The sequence below is a fragment of the Diabrotica virgifera genome, chromosome 7 (assembly GCF_917563875.1).
Source record: "Diabrotica virgifera virgifera chromosome 7, PGI_DIABVI_V3a".
NCBI classification, from domain to species: Eukaryota; Metazoa; Arthropoda; class Insecta; order Coleoptera; family Chrysomelidae; genus Diabrotica; species Diabrotica virgifera.
Window position 1 is genome coordinate 241893605 of NC_065449.1, and position 18071 is coordinate 241911675.

The following is an 18071-nucleotide window of genomic DNA, read 5'->3' on the forward strand; positions in this document are numbered from 1 at the left end:
GTTTAAATGTTACAATACAAATATATATGTAATAAAATAATATAAAAAAGGTAAATGATTCACCTATATTACTTGTAGTTTTCTCTAGATACGCTAAAGGTCCCTGTAAAATTCCTCCTGGAGGTTGTTGACCAAAAGGTCCCCTAGGAGACGGCATACCTTGTTGTTGCATAAAGAGTGCTTGGGGAGACAGCATACCAGGCCCTACAGTCTCTGCACTTAAACCGGGTGGTACCTAAAAATAATCAGCGAGTGAGACATTTAAACTAAATAATTTCAAACTTTATATGATGATATTTAATTATGCTAAACAGCCATGCCTTACCAATGACACCGTATCTTCATATTTATACAATGCTAGTCAAAAGTCCGTCCCTCCCCTCGTATCTTTTGAACGGTTATACATACTTATTATAGTGAAATTTGTAGGGAGGAAATAAACGGACGTAAGCTTCTTAACTAGTCATGACAGGTGACGTAATAGTGACAGATGACTTTACAGCCCCACTGTGACAGATAATTTTAAATGGGACCTTATGGCATGTGATATCTTGTTTAAAAGGTATTGAAAATACATATTCAGTCATACTAATTTTGTTGAGTTTAAGATCATTTTCAGGTTACTTGTCAAAAAGGTTGACGTTGACGTAAAAACTACTAGACAATTGAAAAACCTCAACTTTTTTGACAAAAAAACCATAGGCGGATCTCACCGTCCTGCGCAGTAAACAAAATAACCCATGGAACGCACGAAATTCAGACACAGAAGGCATGGAACGTATTATTTTATAGTAACGTGATCGTTACATGACGGTTCTCGTTGTGCTGGAACAAATCTAGTATAACCGTTCAAAAAATACGAGGGGGGGGGACTTTTGACTAGCACTGTATACAGCGGCCACTGACTGTCGACGGTCAACAATCAGTTTAACTCAGGTTATCAGCATTTACGAATTTAGAGAGTACGTTATTATTAATTAATTATATTAAAAAAGATTTAAAAGATGATTTAAAAACAGCAAAGAAAATATTACAATGGAAGCCGATAGTAAGACGAAAAAATGTAAAGCCCAGAACGAGACGATTGGATGACGTGGAAGGCACAAGAGAGATTTGAATGGAAGGATATAGGCAGGCAAGTTGAAGACTCATTTAGAATTACGACGCCAAAAGAAGAAGGGTGGTTTAACTCACTACACTGGGATCAATGGGAATTTCTGTATCTTTCCAATGGTCCATTATATCGGAAGTAGGAAAGTCTCGATGAAGCACGTAGAGTTCAACGATTTTTAATGCCAAAATCAAACGCTAAAAGTGTAGTGGAAGGACTTCGTCTTCATAGCAGTTCTGGAGGACATTTTAGAGTCAAGAAAACACCTGCCAGAGATCGAGACAGAAGAACCACAAAGACATATTCGGCTCAATGGAAATCTCTGTATCTTTCCAATAGTCTATTATATCGAAAGTAGGAAAATCTCGAAGGAGCACTTACTGTTCACCAAATGGTGCTGCGAAAATCACACATTAAAAGTGTGCTACAAGAACTTCATAGCAGCCTTTTTGGAGAACATTTTGGAGTCAAAAGAACAGTTTCAAGAGTTCGAAACAGATTTTTCTGAAACAATTTGTGTAACAAATGCGATTTTTAATGGTTGCAATGAATCAATGCTTTCTAATCAAGAAACGACTTTAGTAGCAGAATCAGTCATAACACAAATTGTATCGTCATGGAGTTCCTTTAGAGTAACATCCTGATATTTTGAATCAAAATTATTATGGCAATAGTTAATAAAAATCTTGAATATTACAGCTTGTCCAGATGAGGGCGGTTTGCCAACGTCGCGGTTTACCTGAAAAACCCAACCTCCGCGGTTCAAGTTGCCAAGGAACAAATGGAATCGTACATGTGCAACCGCTCCGTCGTCAAACCGCGGCGGTTGTAAGTTTACTAGGGGAGGACTGAGACCCCCCAGTTAACCGCTATCATGTGTACGATACAAACGTCGGCTAACCGCCCACAAGCCCTTAGGAAATTCTCACTACGCCTCTTGATCCACCAGATGAAATGGTCGAAAGACCTGTTTATCTATTTGACCTAGAATTGTTTGCCAATACCTTGAAATGTTCGTCGCTGGTAATCAAAACGGTTGCGATACTTCGAAAGTTCCAAACATAAAGCGACCGGTTATTCTCAATTTAACCGTATTTTACATACATTCCTCTTTTTTACTATTTTTTCAATGGTAGTCTTTATACACTCACCGGGCACCCCAAAAAAAGGGTCATTTTTTATATCTCGTATCTCCTAAACTTGTTGTCCGATTTAAGTAATTATTTTAATATGTTATAGCCTTATTCTTTAACAATATCGCTGTAATAATATTGTTGCTAGACAGGTAAATTTTCATTGTATACCGGGTGTACCAATCAAACTGGTTTTTTTTTCTCAATTTTCACAACATCCTGTGGAATATTGTAGCCTTTATAAAATATTAAAATTAAAACCCAACTATAGCCCCCGGTTTTCTTAACATTCTGTTTTTTTATTCATTCGCGTATGTTGGATAATAAAAAAGTTAGGGACTTTATATAACAACTAGCCATGTTCTTTATCAATACAGGGTGTTTCTAAATAAGTGCGACAAATTTTAAGGGGTAATTCTGCATGAAAAAATAATGACCGTTTGCTTGATAAAGCTATGTTCGCAAATGCTTCGTGTCCGAGATACGGGAGGTTGAATTTTTTCTTACAAACTGACGATTTATTTATTTCTCTAAAACCGGTTGAGATTTGCAAATGAAATTTGGTAGATTTTAAGAGGTAGATATTGCGCATTTTTTGACATACAATTAATAATTTTATATTTACCATTGGCATTCATACAGGTCATATTACCCGCATGCACGCCAATGGTGAATATAAAATTTTTAATTGTATGTCAAAAACAGTAACTACCTCTTAAAACCTAAAAAATTTCATTTGTATATCTCCACCGGTTTTAGAACAATAAATAAATCACCAGTTTCTAAGAAAAAATTAAATATCCCGCATCTCGGAAACGAAGCATTTGCGGACATAGGTTTATCAAGCAAATGGTCATTATTTTTTCATGCAGAATTACCCCTTAACGTTTGTCGCACTTATTTAGAAACACCCTGTATTGATAAAGAACATGGCTAGTTGTTAAAATCCCAACTTTTTTATTATCCAACATAAGCGAATGAATAAAAAAGAATGTGTGTGTACTTTGTACGCACGTAAGAAGTTATACTTCTATTATATGATTTAAACGAAATTAATATACTTTTTATTTATATCATAGGCGTAACCAGGGGTTACATAATCATAGGGTTACAACCCCCAAAACCCCCCCCCCATTGGGATGTACTTTGAGCTCTATACGCTTAACATCATAGCACTCAGAGACCTTCCAGTAGTTGTAACCCCCCCCCTTTTAGGTAGTTGTAACCCCCCCTTAGGATCATCCTGGTTACGCCTATGATTTATATTTTGTTTAAATATTAAACTAATTTATACTTACTACTTCTCAAATATTTTTATTAGAAGAGTGCCAAAAATTAAAATAATAAAAGAATAAAACACACACAAACAAATTAAACAAGCCACAAATGATGTCTGAACATTAATTGTCGAAAATTTTTTTAACTAAATACGTATTTTCTGAAAATACAATTATATAATAAATATACTTACAATCATAAAATGTATTAAAAAAAACAAAAAAGAAAGTTTCTATTGGGACTCGAACCAGCGCTGATAAGAGCGGTTGGTATTGGAATTCATTCGCCTTCTCCGCTTAGCCATGGACACTATGTGTCATTATTTACGAAGATCGACCAACTAAACGGATTAAACTTGTGATATTTTGATATTTTGAAAATTGATCAAATTATTTTAATTTTGAATTGAAATGATTTAGAATTGAAAAATACAACAAAACATAAAGTAAAAAAACAATATATTAGGTGAATATTGTTAGAAATTTTGATGGTAATCAAATTATATAAATAAAAGTATTACATACTATGTATTTTGGCAGATCAAATAGGTAGGTTTATACCCATGATACATTAACAATTATTACGTACCTGTTGCTTTTAAAAACTATTTAAAAGTCACTACAATATTATAAACTTTTTTGTTTCTGTCCTCACAACAATAAAACTAATATATTATACATTTGTTTACCTTTACCTTTACCTCCAAACCACAGCTGCCATATCGGATAATTTTTGACATGTCATTTGAACATCCAATCAGAACAAAGTTATAATGCGCATGCGCCGGGCTGATAGGTTTTAACATATAAAAAAATCACCCTCTATCGCCGGTAAAGAAGTATAACTTCAAAAAAACAGAATGTTAAGAAAAGCTGGGGCTATATGGGTTTTAATTTCAATATTTTATAAAAGCAAGAATATTCCACATGGTGTTGTGAAAATTGAGAAAAAACCCAGTTTGTTTGGTACACCCGGTATACAATGAAAATTTACCTGTCTAGCAACAATATTATTACAGCGATATTGTTAAAAGATAAGGCTATAAAATATTAGAAAAATCACTTAAATCGGACAATAGCTTTTTAGAAATTCAAGACATCAAAAATGACCCATTTTTGTTTTTTCGCCGGTTTTTCGTGCCGGTTAGTGTATAAGAGCCTGTTTGTGTAAAAATGTACAAATTATATAGAAATTTTCAATATTCATCTAAAAGGTGTTATGCACCATTCTTCTTCTTGTAGTGTTCTATTTTCATTTGACTTTGGCAATCACTTTAGAGCACAAAACCTTATTCACTACTTCCCTAAACAATTTCAAGAAGTTTTGAGTTCGGCAAATGACAATCATAAGTTTCGACAAACCATTGCCATAAGTTTTATAGCCGAGAGTCTCCTCCCTGGACCCCTTCTACTGTCTATTTTCCCTTGGATACGTAGCTGAAGAACTCTATATTTACTGTGCGTCACAACGTGAACCAAGCATTCCTACTTTTCTTTCTTTATAGATATTTCTACCTCTCTCTCCTTACCTGCCTAGTACCTACTCATTGGTTACATGTTCTGTGTACGATATACATAATATACCCACATTTCGAAGGCCTCTGCTTTCTTCATTAATGTTGGGGTCATTATCCACGCCTCCATTCCTTATAACAAAACGGGAAATACATAACATTTTAGAAGTCGGATTTTCAGAGGTAGGGTGAGGTTATTAAAGGTGAAAATTTGCTTCATGCTAGAGAACTACACTCTTGCTTTTTCTATTCTTACACATATCTCCTTCGTTTGATCCCATCTTGAATTAACTGTTCATAAATAAGTGTACGAATCCACATATTCAATTCTTTGATTGTTTAATATCAGCTGTCTTGCTCGTTGTTGGGTTTTGCTTATAGACCTTGATCTCCCGCGTACCAAAAAAGTTGAGTAATAGCAAGCTGAAAATTTGTTAATAGCTTAACGGTGTCTAGCCGGACAAACTTTGATGGATAGGAACACTGCAAGTTTTATTGTGGAACAGGTTAAAAACTTGTAACGTCAGACTATGAAAACATTCCATGTATTTTTCGCACATAACTTCCAATTGATTTGTTACCATTTCATTAAACTCTCATGGAAAAATCAGACTAGTGTTTATCACCAACTGGGCATTTTAATGAGTGAAACACGAAGAACATGTCAAATGACAGGAATAGTGTTGGTTAGTAATAGCAGTCTGATTTTTGCATGAGAGTTTAATGAAAGGGTAACAAATCAATTTAATGTTCTGTCCGACAAAATACATGGGACATTTACGTAATCTGACGTTCCAAATTTTTAAACTGTTTCACAATTGAGATTTCCCCTGTTCCTGTACATCAAAGTTCGTCCGACTAGACACTGTTAAGCTATTAACAAATTTTCAGTTTGCTGTTAATCAACTTTTTTTTGGTACGCGGGATCCAGGTCTATAAGTAGCATCCATTTGGTTTTTGTGATGTTCAATTAAACCTTTCGAATTAAAAAAAAAACAATAAAATCCTTTATAAAAGGTATATATTTAAAATCCCTTAAAAGGGCTACATCACAGAACTAGTTTTCGATTGGTTTACCAATCATCATCACTGCTTACCTAAAATGAATATAACCTGGTAAAATAATGCAAAGATTTTGAAATTTTGACTACGGTTAAGAAAAGTTGTAGGTTATACTCAAGTGAAATTTGCATGCTAACTCACGTGAGTATAACCTACAACTTTTCTTACCCGTAGTCAAAATTTCAAAATCTTTGCATTATTTTACCAGGTTATATTCATTGTAGGTAAGCACTGATGACGACTGGTAAACCAATCGAAAACTAGTTCTGTGATGTAGCCCTTTTTAGAGATTTTAAATATATACCTTTTATAAAGAATTTTATTGTTTTTTGTATTATATGGTATACAGCCAACTGCAGGAAAACTTTTCCTTTCGAATTAGTTAAGTGCAAAGCAGAGAATAGTGCAAGTGATGGTACAGGTTAATATCTGTGCAATAAATTATCAGAACCAAAGGGATACTAGTGAGTTTGCCCCTAGTCTCGCGTTTTTAATAATAATTTGGGCTAGATAAACGTTGTTCTTAATACGCTCATATATCAGCCACATCGATTTTCCCATAGATCAGCGTCTCACTTATGAGCAGAGGATTTCACTGCACATAATGGCAATAAATAACTATGGTCTGTGAGGACTAAACTTAAATATTCTTGTATCAATTTAATTCTTGAATGTTTGACTTTGTCGATTTTTGCAGTCAATATTCCAAGCGCACACACCTATACTAATATTAGTAGAATAAAATCACACCACCTTTTTGTTGCCCAGAGGGTTTTTAAAGGGTACCTACAATGCTTGGAAAAATATAATAAAAACACAAACAATATACAGTCGAACCCGCTTATTATAATAGTCTTCGTGCCAAGCCAAAGTTTTCCTATAGCCGGGATATTATAATAACCAATCATTGGTGGCTAGTAGAAACGTTTCGGGACATCAAATTTCTATTCCTTAAACCAGGATATTCCTATAACCGGTATTCTAATAAGCGGGTTCGACTGTATAAATTTTTTATAAAAGCAAAGTACCAACCCTCTGGTTTTTAGACAGTAAAGGCAAAATAAAACAAAGAAAATTTTGGAAAAGTTTATTATTAGATTTTTTTACACCTTACACATTAAAATTTAATATTACATTATCCTTCACAAGGATATGTAGGCGAACAAAGGAAAATTAAATTATTATGTATAGATCAGCAGTATTTCTTAAAAAATAATTATAATTTTTATTTTCAGACAAGTTCCTAGAGATTTTATCGTTTTGGCTAAATTCTGATAAAAATATGTGATTCTGTTAATCTCTTCAACCCTTTGCTGAAGATACAAGACTATTGATTATCATAATTTTGTTCTGAAACCCCTTTCTTGTGTCATTTCAGCTTAAAATATTTTTATTTGGATGTTTCGCTTTCTGTTTTGGAAATTATTCAACACAAAAACACAAATTAAACAAATGATTTTGTTTTGCTACTTGGTAATACAAAACAGTAATATAAAAAAATTGTTTTGTATTACCAGAATAAAACAATTTGTTTATTTTGTAGTTCAAGAACAATTTCCGAGGTAAAAATCAAAACGTCAGAATAAATGTAGTCTAAACTGAATTTTGGTTAATTCCCATTGAATATAGTAAATAATATTGATTACCTTAATTAAGAACACAAAAATCAAACATAAAAAGGGTTAATGTTATTAAAAAGGAATAATTTTCATAACTTTATATAATTTTAACACATCATGTGACCAAATCAGTCACTACCTTATGTGAAAACTACAAGTTAGAAATCCCACAACAGTAAAAACTCTAGGAATTGGCATATTTTCATATTAAGTCAAACGTCTAAGAAATAAAATAATCTAGTGAAGGCACATCTGAGCAAGGAGACATTTTGTATACATTTAGTACAATTTTTTCAAGCTACCTCGTACATATCACAATTATTTGATCATTATGAATGAAAAGAAATTATTTGCCACTTTCTAAAAAACCCTGAGAGTTAGTACTTATACAAAAATATACAATGACATAGGGCAGCATTTAAATTCTCTCAAGCCTTGTCAAAAAATAAGCCACAAACTGATTTTACGTATATTCCTACGTTTTTAGGCCCGGATCCTGCGTACCAAAAACATTTTTATTACTAGCAAGCTGAAAATTTGTTAATAGCTTAACGGTGTCTAGTGGGACAAACTTTGATGTACAGGAACACTGGAAGTTTTAATTGTGGAACAGGTTACAGGTTTCAAACGTCAGACTGCGAAAATGTCCCATGTGTTTTGTAGGACAGAAGTGATTTGTTACCATTTCATTAAACTCTCATGCAAAAATCAGGCTGCCATTTATCACCAACATAATTCCTGTCATTTGACATGTTCTACGTGTCATGCTTATTAAAATGCCCAACATATTTGTCGGACAAACATTTTTTCATATATATATATATATATATAAAGATTGCTATTGAATAAACTTAAAAACAACCTGCTAGTTTCCATACTCATAAACTTGTCAGGATGACATGTTTCACAATTAAAACTTCCCTGTTCCAGTGTTCCCATACATCAAAGTTTGTCTGACTAGACACTGTCAAGCTATTAACAAATTTTCAGCTTGCTATTAATAAACTTTTTTTTGGTACGAGGGATCCAGGCCAATTTAACTAATTTTGGTTTTACTACCAAAGTTTTTTATGAAATACATTTACAAAATACAAAAATAATGTATATATTGTAGTTTTATACTTTACAATAAAGTACCTACATGTTAAAACCATTTTCTTAAAAATTAAGCGTTTCAGTCATCATTTGTGGTGAATTTTTTGACAAGAATACTTTTCAATACCTAGTAAAATAGAGATCCATCCTGATAATCACAATAAATTCTATATCGAAGAATATATACATGAAAAAACACAATAAAACGCCCCATGAAAAAATATACCTTAATATCCCAAAAATATAAATTAACGCCGATCTACCTGCATTTGTTGTAACTGTTGTTGCTGCATCTGTTGCATCTGCTGTTGTATTTGCAACTGTTGTTGCTGTTGTTGTAGCTGTTGCTGCTGTAATTGTTGTTGCATTGTAGCAGGTATATTTGAGATCATTTGGTTGGGTGTTTGGTTTCCTGGTATACTTGGCAAAGGTGAAGGTGGTATTGAGCTAGTACCTGAAAAAAAAAAGAAAACTGCAATATCTTTCTACTACAATGTAACCATAATTCTTTTAACACCTTGGCTACGTTTAGAGAAATTTATAAACTTACATTGAGTGTGTTACGAGGCATATATGTCACATATGCCAGCCATTATATAAGTTGACGCAGCCAACTGCTAATCTAATACAATCTATTATTTGTTCCGTAACACAGCCAAGGTGTTAAATTCCATATAACTAATTTAAGTTTGGCTATGCTATGAGGCAAAAAATTTAATATTTTGTGAATGAATAAACTAAATTATTGTAAAAGGGATGGTCACAAAAAGTATCTCCTAAATTAATGATTTAGAGAAAGATACAACTATATTAAACAATCATATGACCCGTAGTGATGTATAGTGGGGAATAGGGCTTACAATACCGAACTAAAATCTGAATACTGGTATTTGATATTTGAAATATCGGGATACCGGTATTATTAATAAAAAATGTATTAGTTATTTTTGGGCGATATAAACGATTTCTTCATAGGTTTGTTAACTGCCCAGAGTTTGAAAATACTCTTTCGGAAGGTACTGATGTGACAGGTATTGACAAATATTTTATAGCCAAATAATAAAGCTCAGGAAAGTGGATTTATATTTTTATATTTTTTCCAAAATTCCATCACGTTATTTTTTCTTGCGAAATGTGGCATTTCACAAGAAAATGTGGCATTTCACAAGAAAATGTGGCATTGGGTAGTATACGTAAAACATAAACCACTGCTTTATATTGCAGACACTGCCGCTTCTCGATGGTGCCATACTCGGCTCAGTATGTGTAATCAATATGCCTGATATAGACCTTATTACAACGAAATTGTTCAAAAAAAATTTCTTGTAATTAATTAATATTATTTTAAATTAGATTTATATTGTACATAAATTAAATTTTTATCAATTAATAAATTCAAAATAAAGTTAAATAAATTCAGATAGATAGATAAATTTATTGATCTTTTTGTATCATTTACATGACATAAGACAAGTCACAAACATGGTATACTTATAGTACAATAAGTAGGTTATTAAAAAATACTACACTAAAGTAAACTAAAGTTATCTTATTAAAGACATTAATGGTAACAAACATTTAGTAGAGAACAAGGTTACGAGACTGATAAAATATTGTTAAAAGTATAAAAATACAGGAATCAGTTGCTAGCTATTGTTCCAGCCAATGAATTCGTCTAGAGAATAAAAACAATGTTCAGTTAAAAACAACTTTAACCTGGTTTTGAACTTGTTAAAATGCAATATTTCTTTTATTGAATTTGGTAGCAAATTAAAAAATTGTCCTCCGGCATACATTGGAGACTTTTTTAGTTGAAATCAGTTGAATTTGTTTAGGTGGATATTAGGTTTAGGACTTTTATTTCTCGTGTGGTAATTATGGACATCACTATTTATTTGAAACTTATTCTTATTAAGAAAAGTGTAGGTTAATAGTTTGAAAAGATAGATGCATGTGCAGGTCATAATATTATTCTTTTTAAATGTATCTCTACAAGATTCGTTGTAATCTAAGTTAAAAATTAGGAGAATGAATCGCTTATGAAGGACGAATATTCGCCCAATTTCCGTAGCTCTGCCCCACACAATTATATTGCAGCTGATGGCGGAGTATACAAATGCATAGTACAAGTTAAGTAGGTAAGATTGATAACAATTTGATTTCAAACTATTGAAAGCAAAGTAGAGTTTATTTAGTTTTTTACATTAGGTATTTAAGTTTTAAATTACACAAACCTTTAAGTGACCATTCCTACTCAGAAATTAGAAATACATTAAACCTTCCTAAGCTAACTTCCAGACGGATTTATGCTGATGTTTTGTTTCTACATAAACTATTGAATTCTAAAATAAATTGCAATGATCTACTGTCTCTAATTGATTTTAATGTCCTCTCTAGAATCACTAGATCATCTCAAAATTTTGCAATTAAATTTCATTGCTGCAACTTTGGTAGGCATTCTCCACTGAGTAGAATCATTCTGAATGGAAATAGAATGGACTTCGATTTGTTGCTGTGCGCCTCCGAACACAATTGTAGACAATGTGTAAAAAAATTATTGTAATTTAGGTGATTTATATTGTTATGAGCTGTATCTTATTTTAATCTTATTTAATATTTGTTTTCTCTATATGGCCGCATCGCCAATTTTTGTCATATTCACTATATTTATGTTTAATGTATCACTAAATAGATAATAATTATTGTAATATTTTATGTATATATTTAATGGGGTGGTATCCCGTCAATAAATAAATAAATAAACAAATAATGTAATACCAAAATACCGGTATTTTTACATAAATACCGGTTTTTAATACAGGACAAAAATCGTCCTGGATTCCGGTATTGTAAGCCCTAGTGGGGAAACGACTATAACAAAGCCAAATGAAGAGAGACTACATGTTTGGGAAAGAAAAATCCTAAGGAAGATTTTTGGGCATTTGGGCCTGTGCTGGATGAAGTAGCAAGACAACACAGGATAAGAACTAACAAAGATCTTGAAGAACTATAACCAGACACCAACATAACAAAAGAAATAAAAGTCCATAAGACTCCAATGGGCAGGACACCTCCTAAGACATTCTGATGAAAAAACAGTAAGGCTGCTGTGGGAAGAAGACCATGTAGATGCCCTCGACTCCGATGGTGAGATAATATCGAGGGGTTCGAGCGAAAACATGATAACTAACAAAACCATTGTTTAGAGATAATCGCGATTAAAGATTTTAAGAAGTTTGAAGAAGATTTAATATCGCCATAGGAAGTTTTATCAAATATTTGTTATAGCCAAATGGTGGAGAATTTAATATTTAGTTAGAATAATTTATTTTAAGTTTAATTTATAACAACGTATTTACAAAAAAAAAAAAAAAAAGAAAAACGTGATATTTATCGGGTTTTACCTCGTTGAATGAGTATAACATTTGACAGATTTAACAGAATAAATAACCATACAGAACCGAATCTGACTGTCGTTTCCATTGATTTTGTTGGAACCGAAATATTTGACCTTGTGCACCACTTACAGAATAGAACTTGATGTTCTAAGGAATAGACCATTCCAAATTAGGTAATATTTTTGACAAGTAGTTATTAATTAAATATGAAATATAAAATTTAACTATAAAATATAAAATAAAACATATATAAATATAAAATTTAACTATAAACAACTGTCACGTCAGTCGCAAAAGTGAGGTTGCACCAGTTACGTAACGCATGAGCATGAAAATTATGTTACCGTTTTCGGCAGGAGTTTCGCTTCTGTATGGTTATTTATTCTGTGATTTGACTTTATTGGTTTTTATTTTGGATTTTTTTTAATTATAAAATAAAAGTTAATTGTATATTATTTCAATTTCATTATTCTTTTTAGACAATTAAAAGGTAAAATGTGTCTTCTTCCGATTCTTCTCACATCATTATGTCTGGAATTCGATCTACGATATTATTACCGGTTTTTAAATTTGTTATTCAAGCATGCACCTCTTCTGGAAAATATTTTCTTGGCACATCTTTATCAAATCCGTTTTCTTTGCTTCACTTATTGGAAAGGTACTTTTATATAACTCTGGTAAATTGCTTGGAGTGGGTAAGGGGCCATTCAAGTATTACGTAACGCAGGTTGGGGGGAGGGGGGTCAAAAATCTTCAAAAATTGTGTTACATATTACTTGAACGCCCCATTACGGTGCGTTACATAGGGGGAGGGGGGAGGGTCAAAAATTAGCTTGACAGTTATATTGTACAAAATAAAACTTTTTCTAGACTAGATTACTACTACTAGACTCCAGTAATTTCTACAGAGTTTCAATAGTCTTCAGACAACTTTTCAGTACACTTAAATTTAAATTTACTACAATTGATTTGCTGTGGTACCTTGGAAGCTCTGAGTTTGTTTTTCATTATAAATATGGGACCCATTCTAACCCCTTTCTTTGTTTTCGTAATATTCAATTGTCAATTTACGCCATCTTTTACTGGATTTTCGCAGGAAAAAAGTGTGCTGAAATTTAATAAACTATCATAGTCTAAAATTTTTTATTGGATTTTTGCATGAATATATTTTGTCAAAATGAACAATTTTAATTTTGTAATCTTTATCTCTGATAAAATTAATTATCAGTTTTTAACTTAGAAATATTTCTAATAAAATTAGTAACTTTACACAGGAAAAAGAAGATAAATGAGTCTACGCATTCTCATATTATAAAGATGTTTACAACAAAGTATGTTTATCAGTAAAGTTATAATATATCGGGTTGGTGTTATTTAAAAATATGAGTTAACGGTTTTTACCATGTTTGGTTTTTATTAGTTATTTTGCTTAAAAATGTTAATATAAAATAATAAACTTTACCAGTGGTAGGAGACGTGTTTTTACTACAGCAGAAATAAAAATACCGGATTTCATAATTTCGGTATTTATCGGGTTTTCGCTCGAAACGAAATGAAGAGAGACTACATGTTTGGGAAAGAAAAATCCTAAGGAAGATTTTTGGGCCTGTGCTGGATGAAGCAGCAGGACAACACAGGATAAGAACTAACAAAGAGGTTGAAGAACTATAACCAGATGCCAACATAACAAAAGAAATAAAGTCCAGAAGACTCCAATGGGCAGGATACCTCCTAAGATATTCTGATGAAAAAACAGTAAGGCTGCTTTGGGAAGAAGACCATGTAGATGTCCTCGACTCCGGTGGTGAGATAATATAGCAGGAGACCTGCAAGCTATGGGTGTAGTGAACTAGATGGAGATTGCTCAAGAGAAAGAGAAGAACGGAGGCATGTTATCGAGTCAGCCAAAACCCACAAAGGGTTGTAATGCCACGGAGTAAGTAAATAAGTAAATTAATGATTCTAAATATTAGAAAGTTTTTAAGCCCCTTATTTCAGCAACGTTAAATGTTATACGTTATTCTGCTCATGTGCATTAACTGAAAAATAACGTATTACTTTATTAGCGGATAAAGTATCTCCTTAAGGCCTTAAGGTTCACGTTATTAAGGGATTACGTATTTGTAAGATTGCCAAAAATGTCATATCTAAATCATAAAAAACGAAAAAAAGGCATATTGTTAGAATATATTCAACTATAAATTATGGTATTCTTATTAGTGTTAAAATAGACATAGCAGTCAAAGTGGGCGGGCTAATTCCCCGAACCTTTTAGGTCGAAAACTCTTACATAGGATTGATTACATGAAAGTATCGTGTTACAAGACATATGGATGTGAAAGCGATTTTAGTAGTTTTGTATTTGATATTTTTACAGGAGTCTTGAAGTATACGTTGTAGAAGACACATCTTAATTTCTTTGTTTGTATATTATTATAATACGGTTCAGTTATAAAATAAATAGTTTGTTTAGTATTATTTGTACCTTTTATTATCTACTATTTCTAATAGGTTCTGGGCTCAGTTACGTTGTTAGCTTACCTGTATTAAGATAATAATTAAAAGTGTACAGTCGCGAAATTTTCGTGTTAACCGAATACATAATGGCGGAGAGTGCGAAATATAACGTCGAAAAGTTGAACGGCAAGAACTATCAATCTTGGAGTTATTTAGTGAAAATGTTACTCATCAATGCTGATCTATGGGAAATAGTTTCGAGTGAGTTACCATTAGAAGCAGATCGAAGCAGTTCTTGGAAAAAACAAAATGATAAGGCTTTGTCAACTATAGCCTTACTTGTTGACGTTAATCAATTAGTGCATATCCGGAACAGGGAATTCGCGCGCGATGCGTGGATAGCGCTAAGGGAGTATCATCAGAAATCAAGTTTGTCTAGTATGGTGTTTTTGTTAAAGCAAATCTGTAGGCTATCGCTAGAGGAGAATGGTGATATGGAAGCACACATTAGTTTATTCCTAGAATCGTTGAATAAACTGGCCGCCTTAGGGGAAGAAATTAAGGACAGGTTCTCAGCAGGAATTTTGCTGGGAAGTCTTCCAGACTCATACAGTTTTTTGATTACAGCGCTGGAAAGTAGGCCATCGAGTGAATTTACTCTAGAATTTGTTACGAGTAAATTAATAGATGAGTACAGGAGACGTCAGGGAGCTTTGGGACGAAATCAGGAGGAGTCGGTGATGAAGTCAGTATACGAGGGTAACAAAAATAATGGTACTGCAAGGGCAGAAGCAAGGGCAGAAGCAAGGCAGTGTTATTTTTGTAACCGGAAGGGCCATTTTAAACGAGATTGCTTTAAGTACAAAGCGTTTAAGAAGGAAAAGGCCAATAAAGTCACTGAAGGTACTGTTGATGCATGTTTTATGGTCAATTATAGCTCAAGGGACGGAAAAAGGGATTCTGCTTCGTGGTATGTGGACTCAGGAGCTTCGAGCCACATGGTTAATTACAAAGGATTCTATACCCAATTTGACGGTAGCAGAAAAGGCGTTGTAAGTTTGGCGGAGAAAGGGCAATACTCCGAGGTTCAGGGTATAGGAACAGGACTTATTGAGTGCGTGACTGGATCGGGAGTGGAAAATTTAAAAATCGACGAAGTGTTGTATGTGCCGGGATTAGACTCAAATCTGCTTTCGGTGAAAAAGCTAACAAGTGCGGGACATAATGTGCAATTCGATAAAAACGAGTGTAAAATCGCTTTACACGGAAAAGTCGTCGCGAGTGCGGTGCCTTCACCGGACTTATACAAACTTTCAACTGTGGACCATGGATTGAGTGCTGTGGAGCACTCCAGCAACTGTCAACAAGCATGGCATAGACGGTTTGGACACAGGGACATGGATGCAGTCAAACACTTAATGGAAAAGAAAATGGCAGTCGGGATTGATATGACAGACTGTAGGATTAGGGAAACTTGTGAATGCTGTATGAAAGGTAAAATTTTACGTAAGAGTTTTCCAAAATTTTCTCATAGCAATACATTTAATATTCTTGACTTATTACATTCGGATATTTGCGGGCCCATGAAGACTGTTACTCCAGGGGGTAAACGTTATATTTTGACTTTAATTGATGATTTTTCTAGATATACAACTATATATTTATTAAATCATAAAAATGAAGCGGTAAAATGTATAAAAGAGTTTATAGAATTTGCGAGTAATCAGTTAGGTAGGGTTCCAAAAGTAATTAGGTCGGATAGGGGTGGCGAGTACGTAAATAATAATTTAAGGGAATTTTTAAAGGGTAAAGGTATAAAAATTCAATATACAGCGGGGTACTCTCCAGAACAAAACGGGGTTGCAGAGAGAAAGAATCGATCTCTAGTTGAAATGGCTAGGTGCATGTTAATCGATGCGGGTTTAGCAAAGAAATTTTGGGGGGAAGCGATAGTGACAGCCAATTATTTGCAAAATCGATTACCTACTAAGTCGAAAGAAAAAACGCCCTATGAATTGTGGCATAAATTAACACCGAATGTGTCGAATTTGCAAATATTTGGGTCTACGGTTTATAGCCACATTCCCAAAGAAAAAATGAAGGATAAATTTGATCCAAAAGGTGAGTCACTGATATTTGTAGGCAGACCTGAAAGTATCTTTAGTAAAAAGATAAAAAAGTATCTAAGATACTAAAAGTATCTTAGATACTTTTATTTAAGATACTTTTTGGTTCATTTAAAAGTTACTTTTACTTTAGATACTTCTTAAAAGTATCTAGTATCTTTTATCTTTAAAAGTATCTTTAGATACTAAAAGTATCTTAGATACAAAAAAGTATCTTAGATACAAAAAAGTATCTTAGATACAAAAAAGTGTCTTAGATACTTACTCAGGACCTGAGAAATAGATACTTTTCATGATCCGACAAGCTTCGACCTGTCGCGCCGGCCTTAGCGGGAGAGACGATGTGTATTGTTCTTTGCATCCCGCCCGCCGGCCCGCAGCATTATCCGTTTATCCTTTACAGCGTTAAGTTAGTTTCCCTTTGCCGTTCGTACTCGCTAAAGGAAAAAATAATAGTGCACTAGAAAAGGTAAGTTCTTTTCTTTGCTTTTTATAACCTATTTTAAATTTAAATAAAATGTTTATTTGTTTAAATTTAAAAAATGAAGTTATTCAATAAATTATGATCCCTGCAATGTAGAGTAGAATACCTAAAATCCTATGGTCAAAGAAATCAAAATAAAATTATAAAATTAACATTACGGTTGTATCTACAGGGTGCAGGGCGCAGAAATATATATCCACTGATATATATCCTGATCTGATATATATCTTGATACTTATCTATAATAAATATCAAGATATATATCAATATTCTATTTCCTTTCCTACATTTCAGACTAATAAAGTTTGACGGGAATTAATGTTTTTAAGTTATTTTATAATATTATTGCTTTTCTGTTTTTATTTTGATTTATATTGAAGACTTAAGAGTGTATCAATTTATTAATTATTTAAGAAGTAATTTATGGTTTTGTTTCAAAGGCATCAAAGGTTATATTTTTGTTAATTTTGTTTCTTATTTTGATCTTTTATGTATCTATTAGCATTATTTGTTTTTTCGCTTTAGCGTAATATCATTTCACATTTTACTAGCATACTTAATTTTTTATTTAGTTTTACATGTTTTTTTTTATATTTACTTTTGAATAAACTTATTATTTCTGCTTTTTTTCCATTTTGTAACTTTTTTCGAAAATATATAAATATCACATTTGGATATATATCCGATATTTTGAAATTTATATAAACTATCATGATATTTTTGCGCTCTGACAGGGTGTCCCAATTCCCAATGGTGCAGTAAAGTTCGATATATCTGATACTGTACAAAAAAAAC

At 32.8% G+C, this 18071-nt stretch overlaps 1 protein-coding gene across 2 annotated transcripts in view; it reads right to left on the minus strand.

Moving 5' to 3' along the window:
• Positions 1–18071, minus strand: part of LOC114329133 (mediator of RNA polymerase II transcription subunit 28) — a 40528-nt gene that overhangs the window by 17581 nt on the left and 4876 nt on the right. For both annotated transcript variants that reach the window (XR_007699218.1, XM_028278161.2), the window contains exons 3-4: positions 9075–9265; positions 64–235 (exon numbers count right to left, since the gene is read on the minus strand). Coding sequence is in view for 1 of the 2 variants with exons in the window: in XM_028278161.2 (XP_028133962.1) it covers positions 64–235; positions 9075–9265 (363 nt within the window). In the remaining variant the exon portion in view is untranslated. The remainder of the gene's footprint in view (positions 1–63; positions 236–9074; positions 9266–18071) is intronic.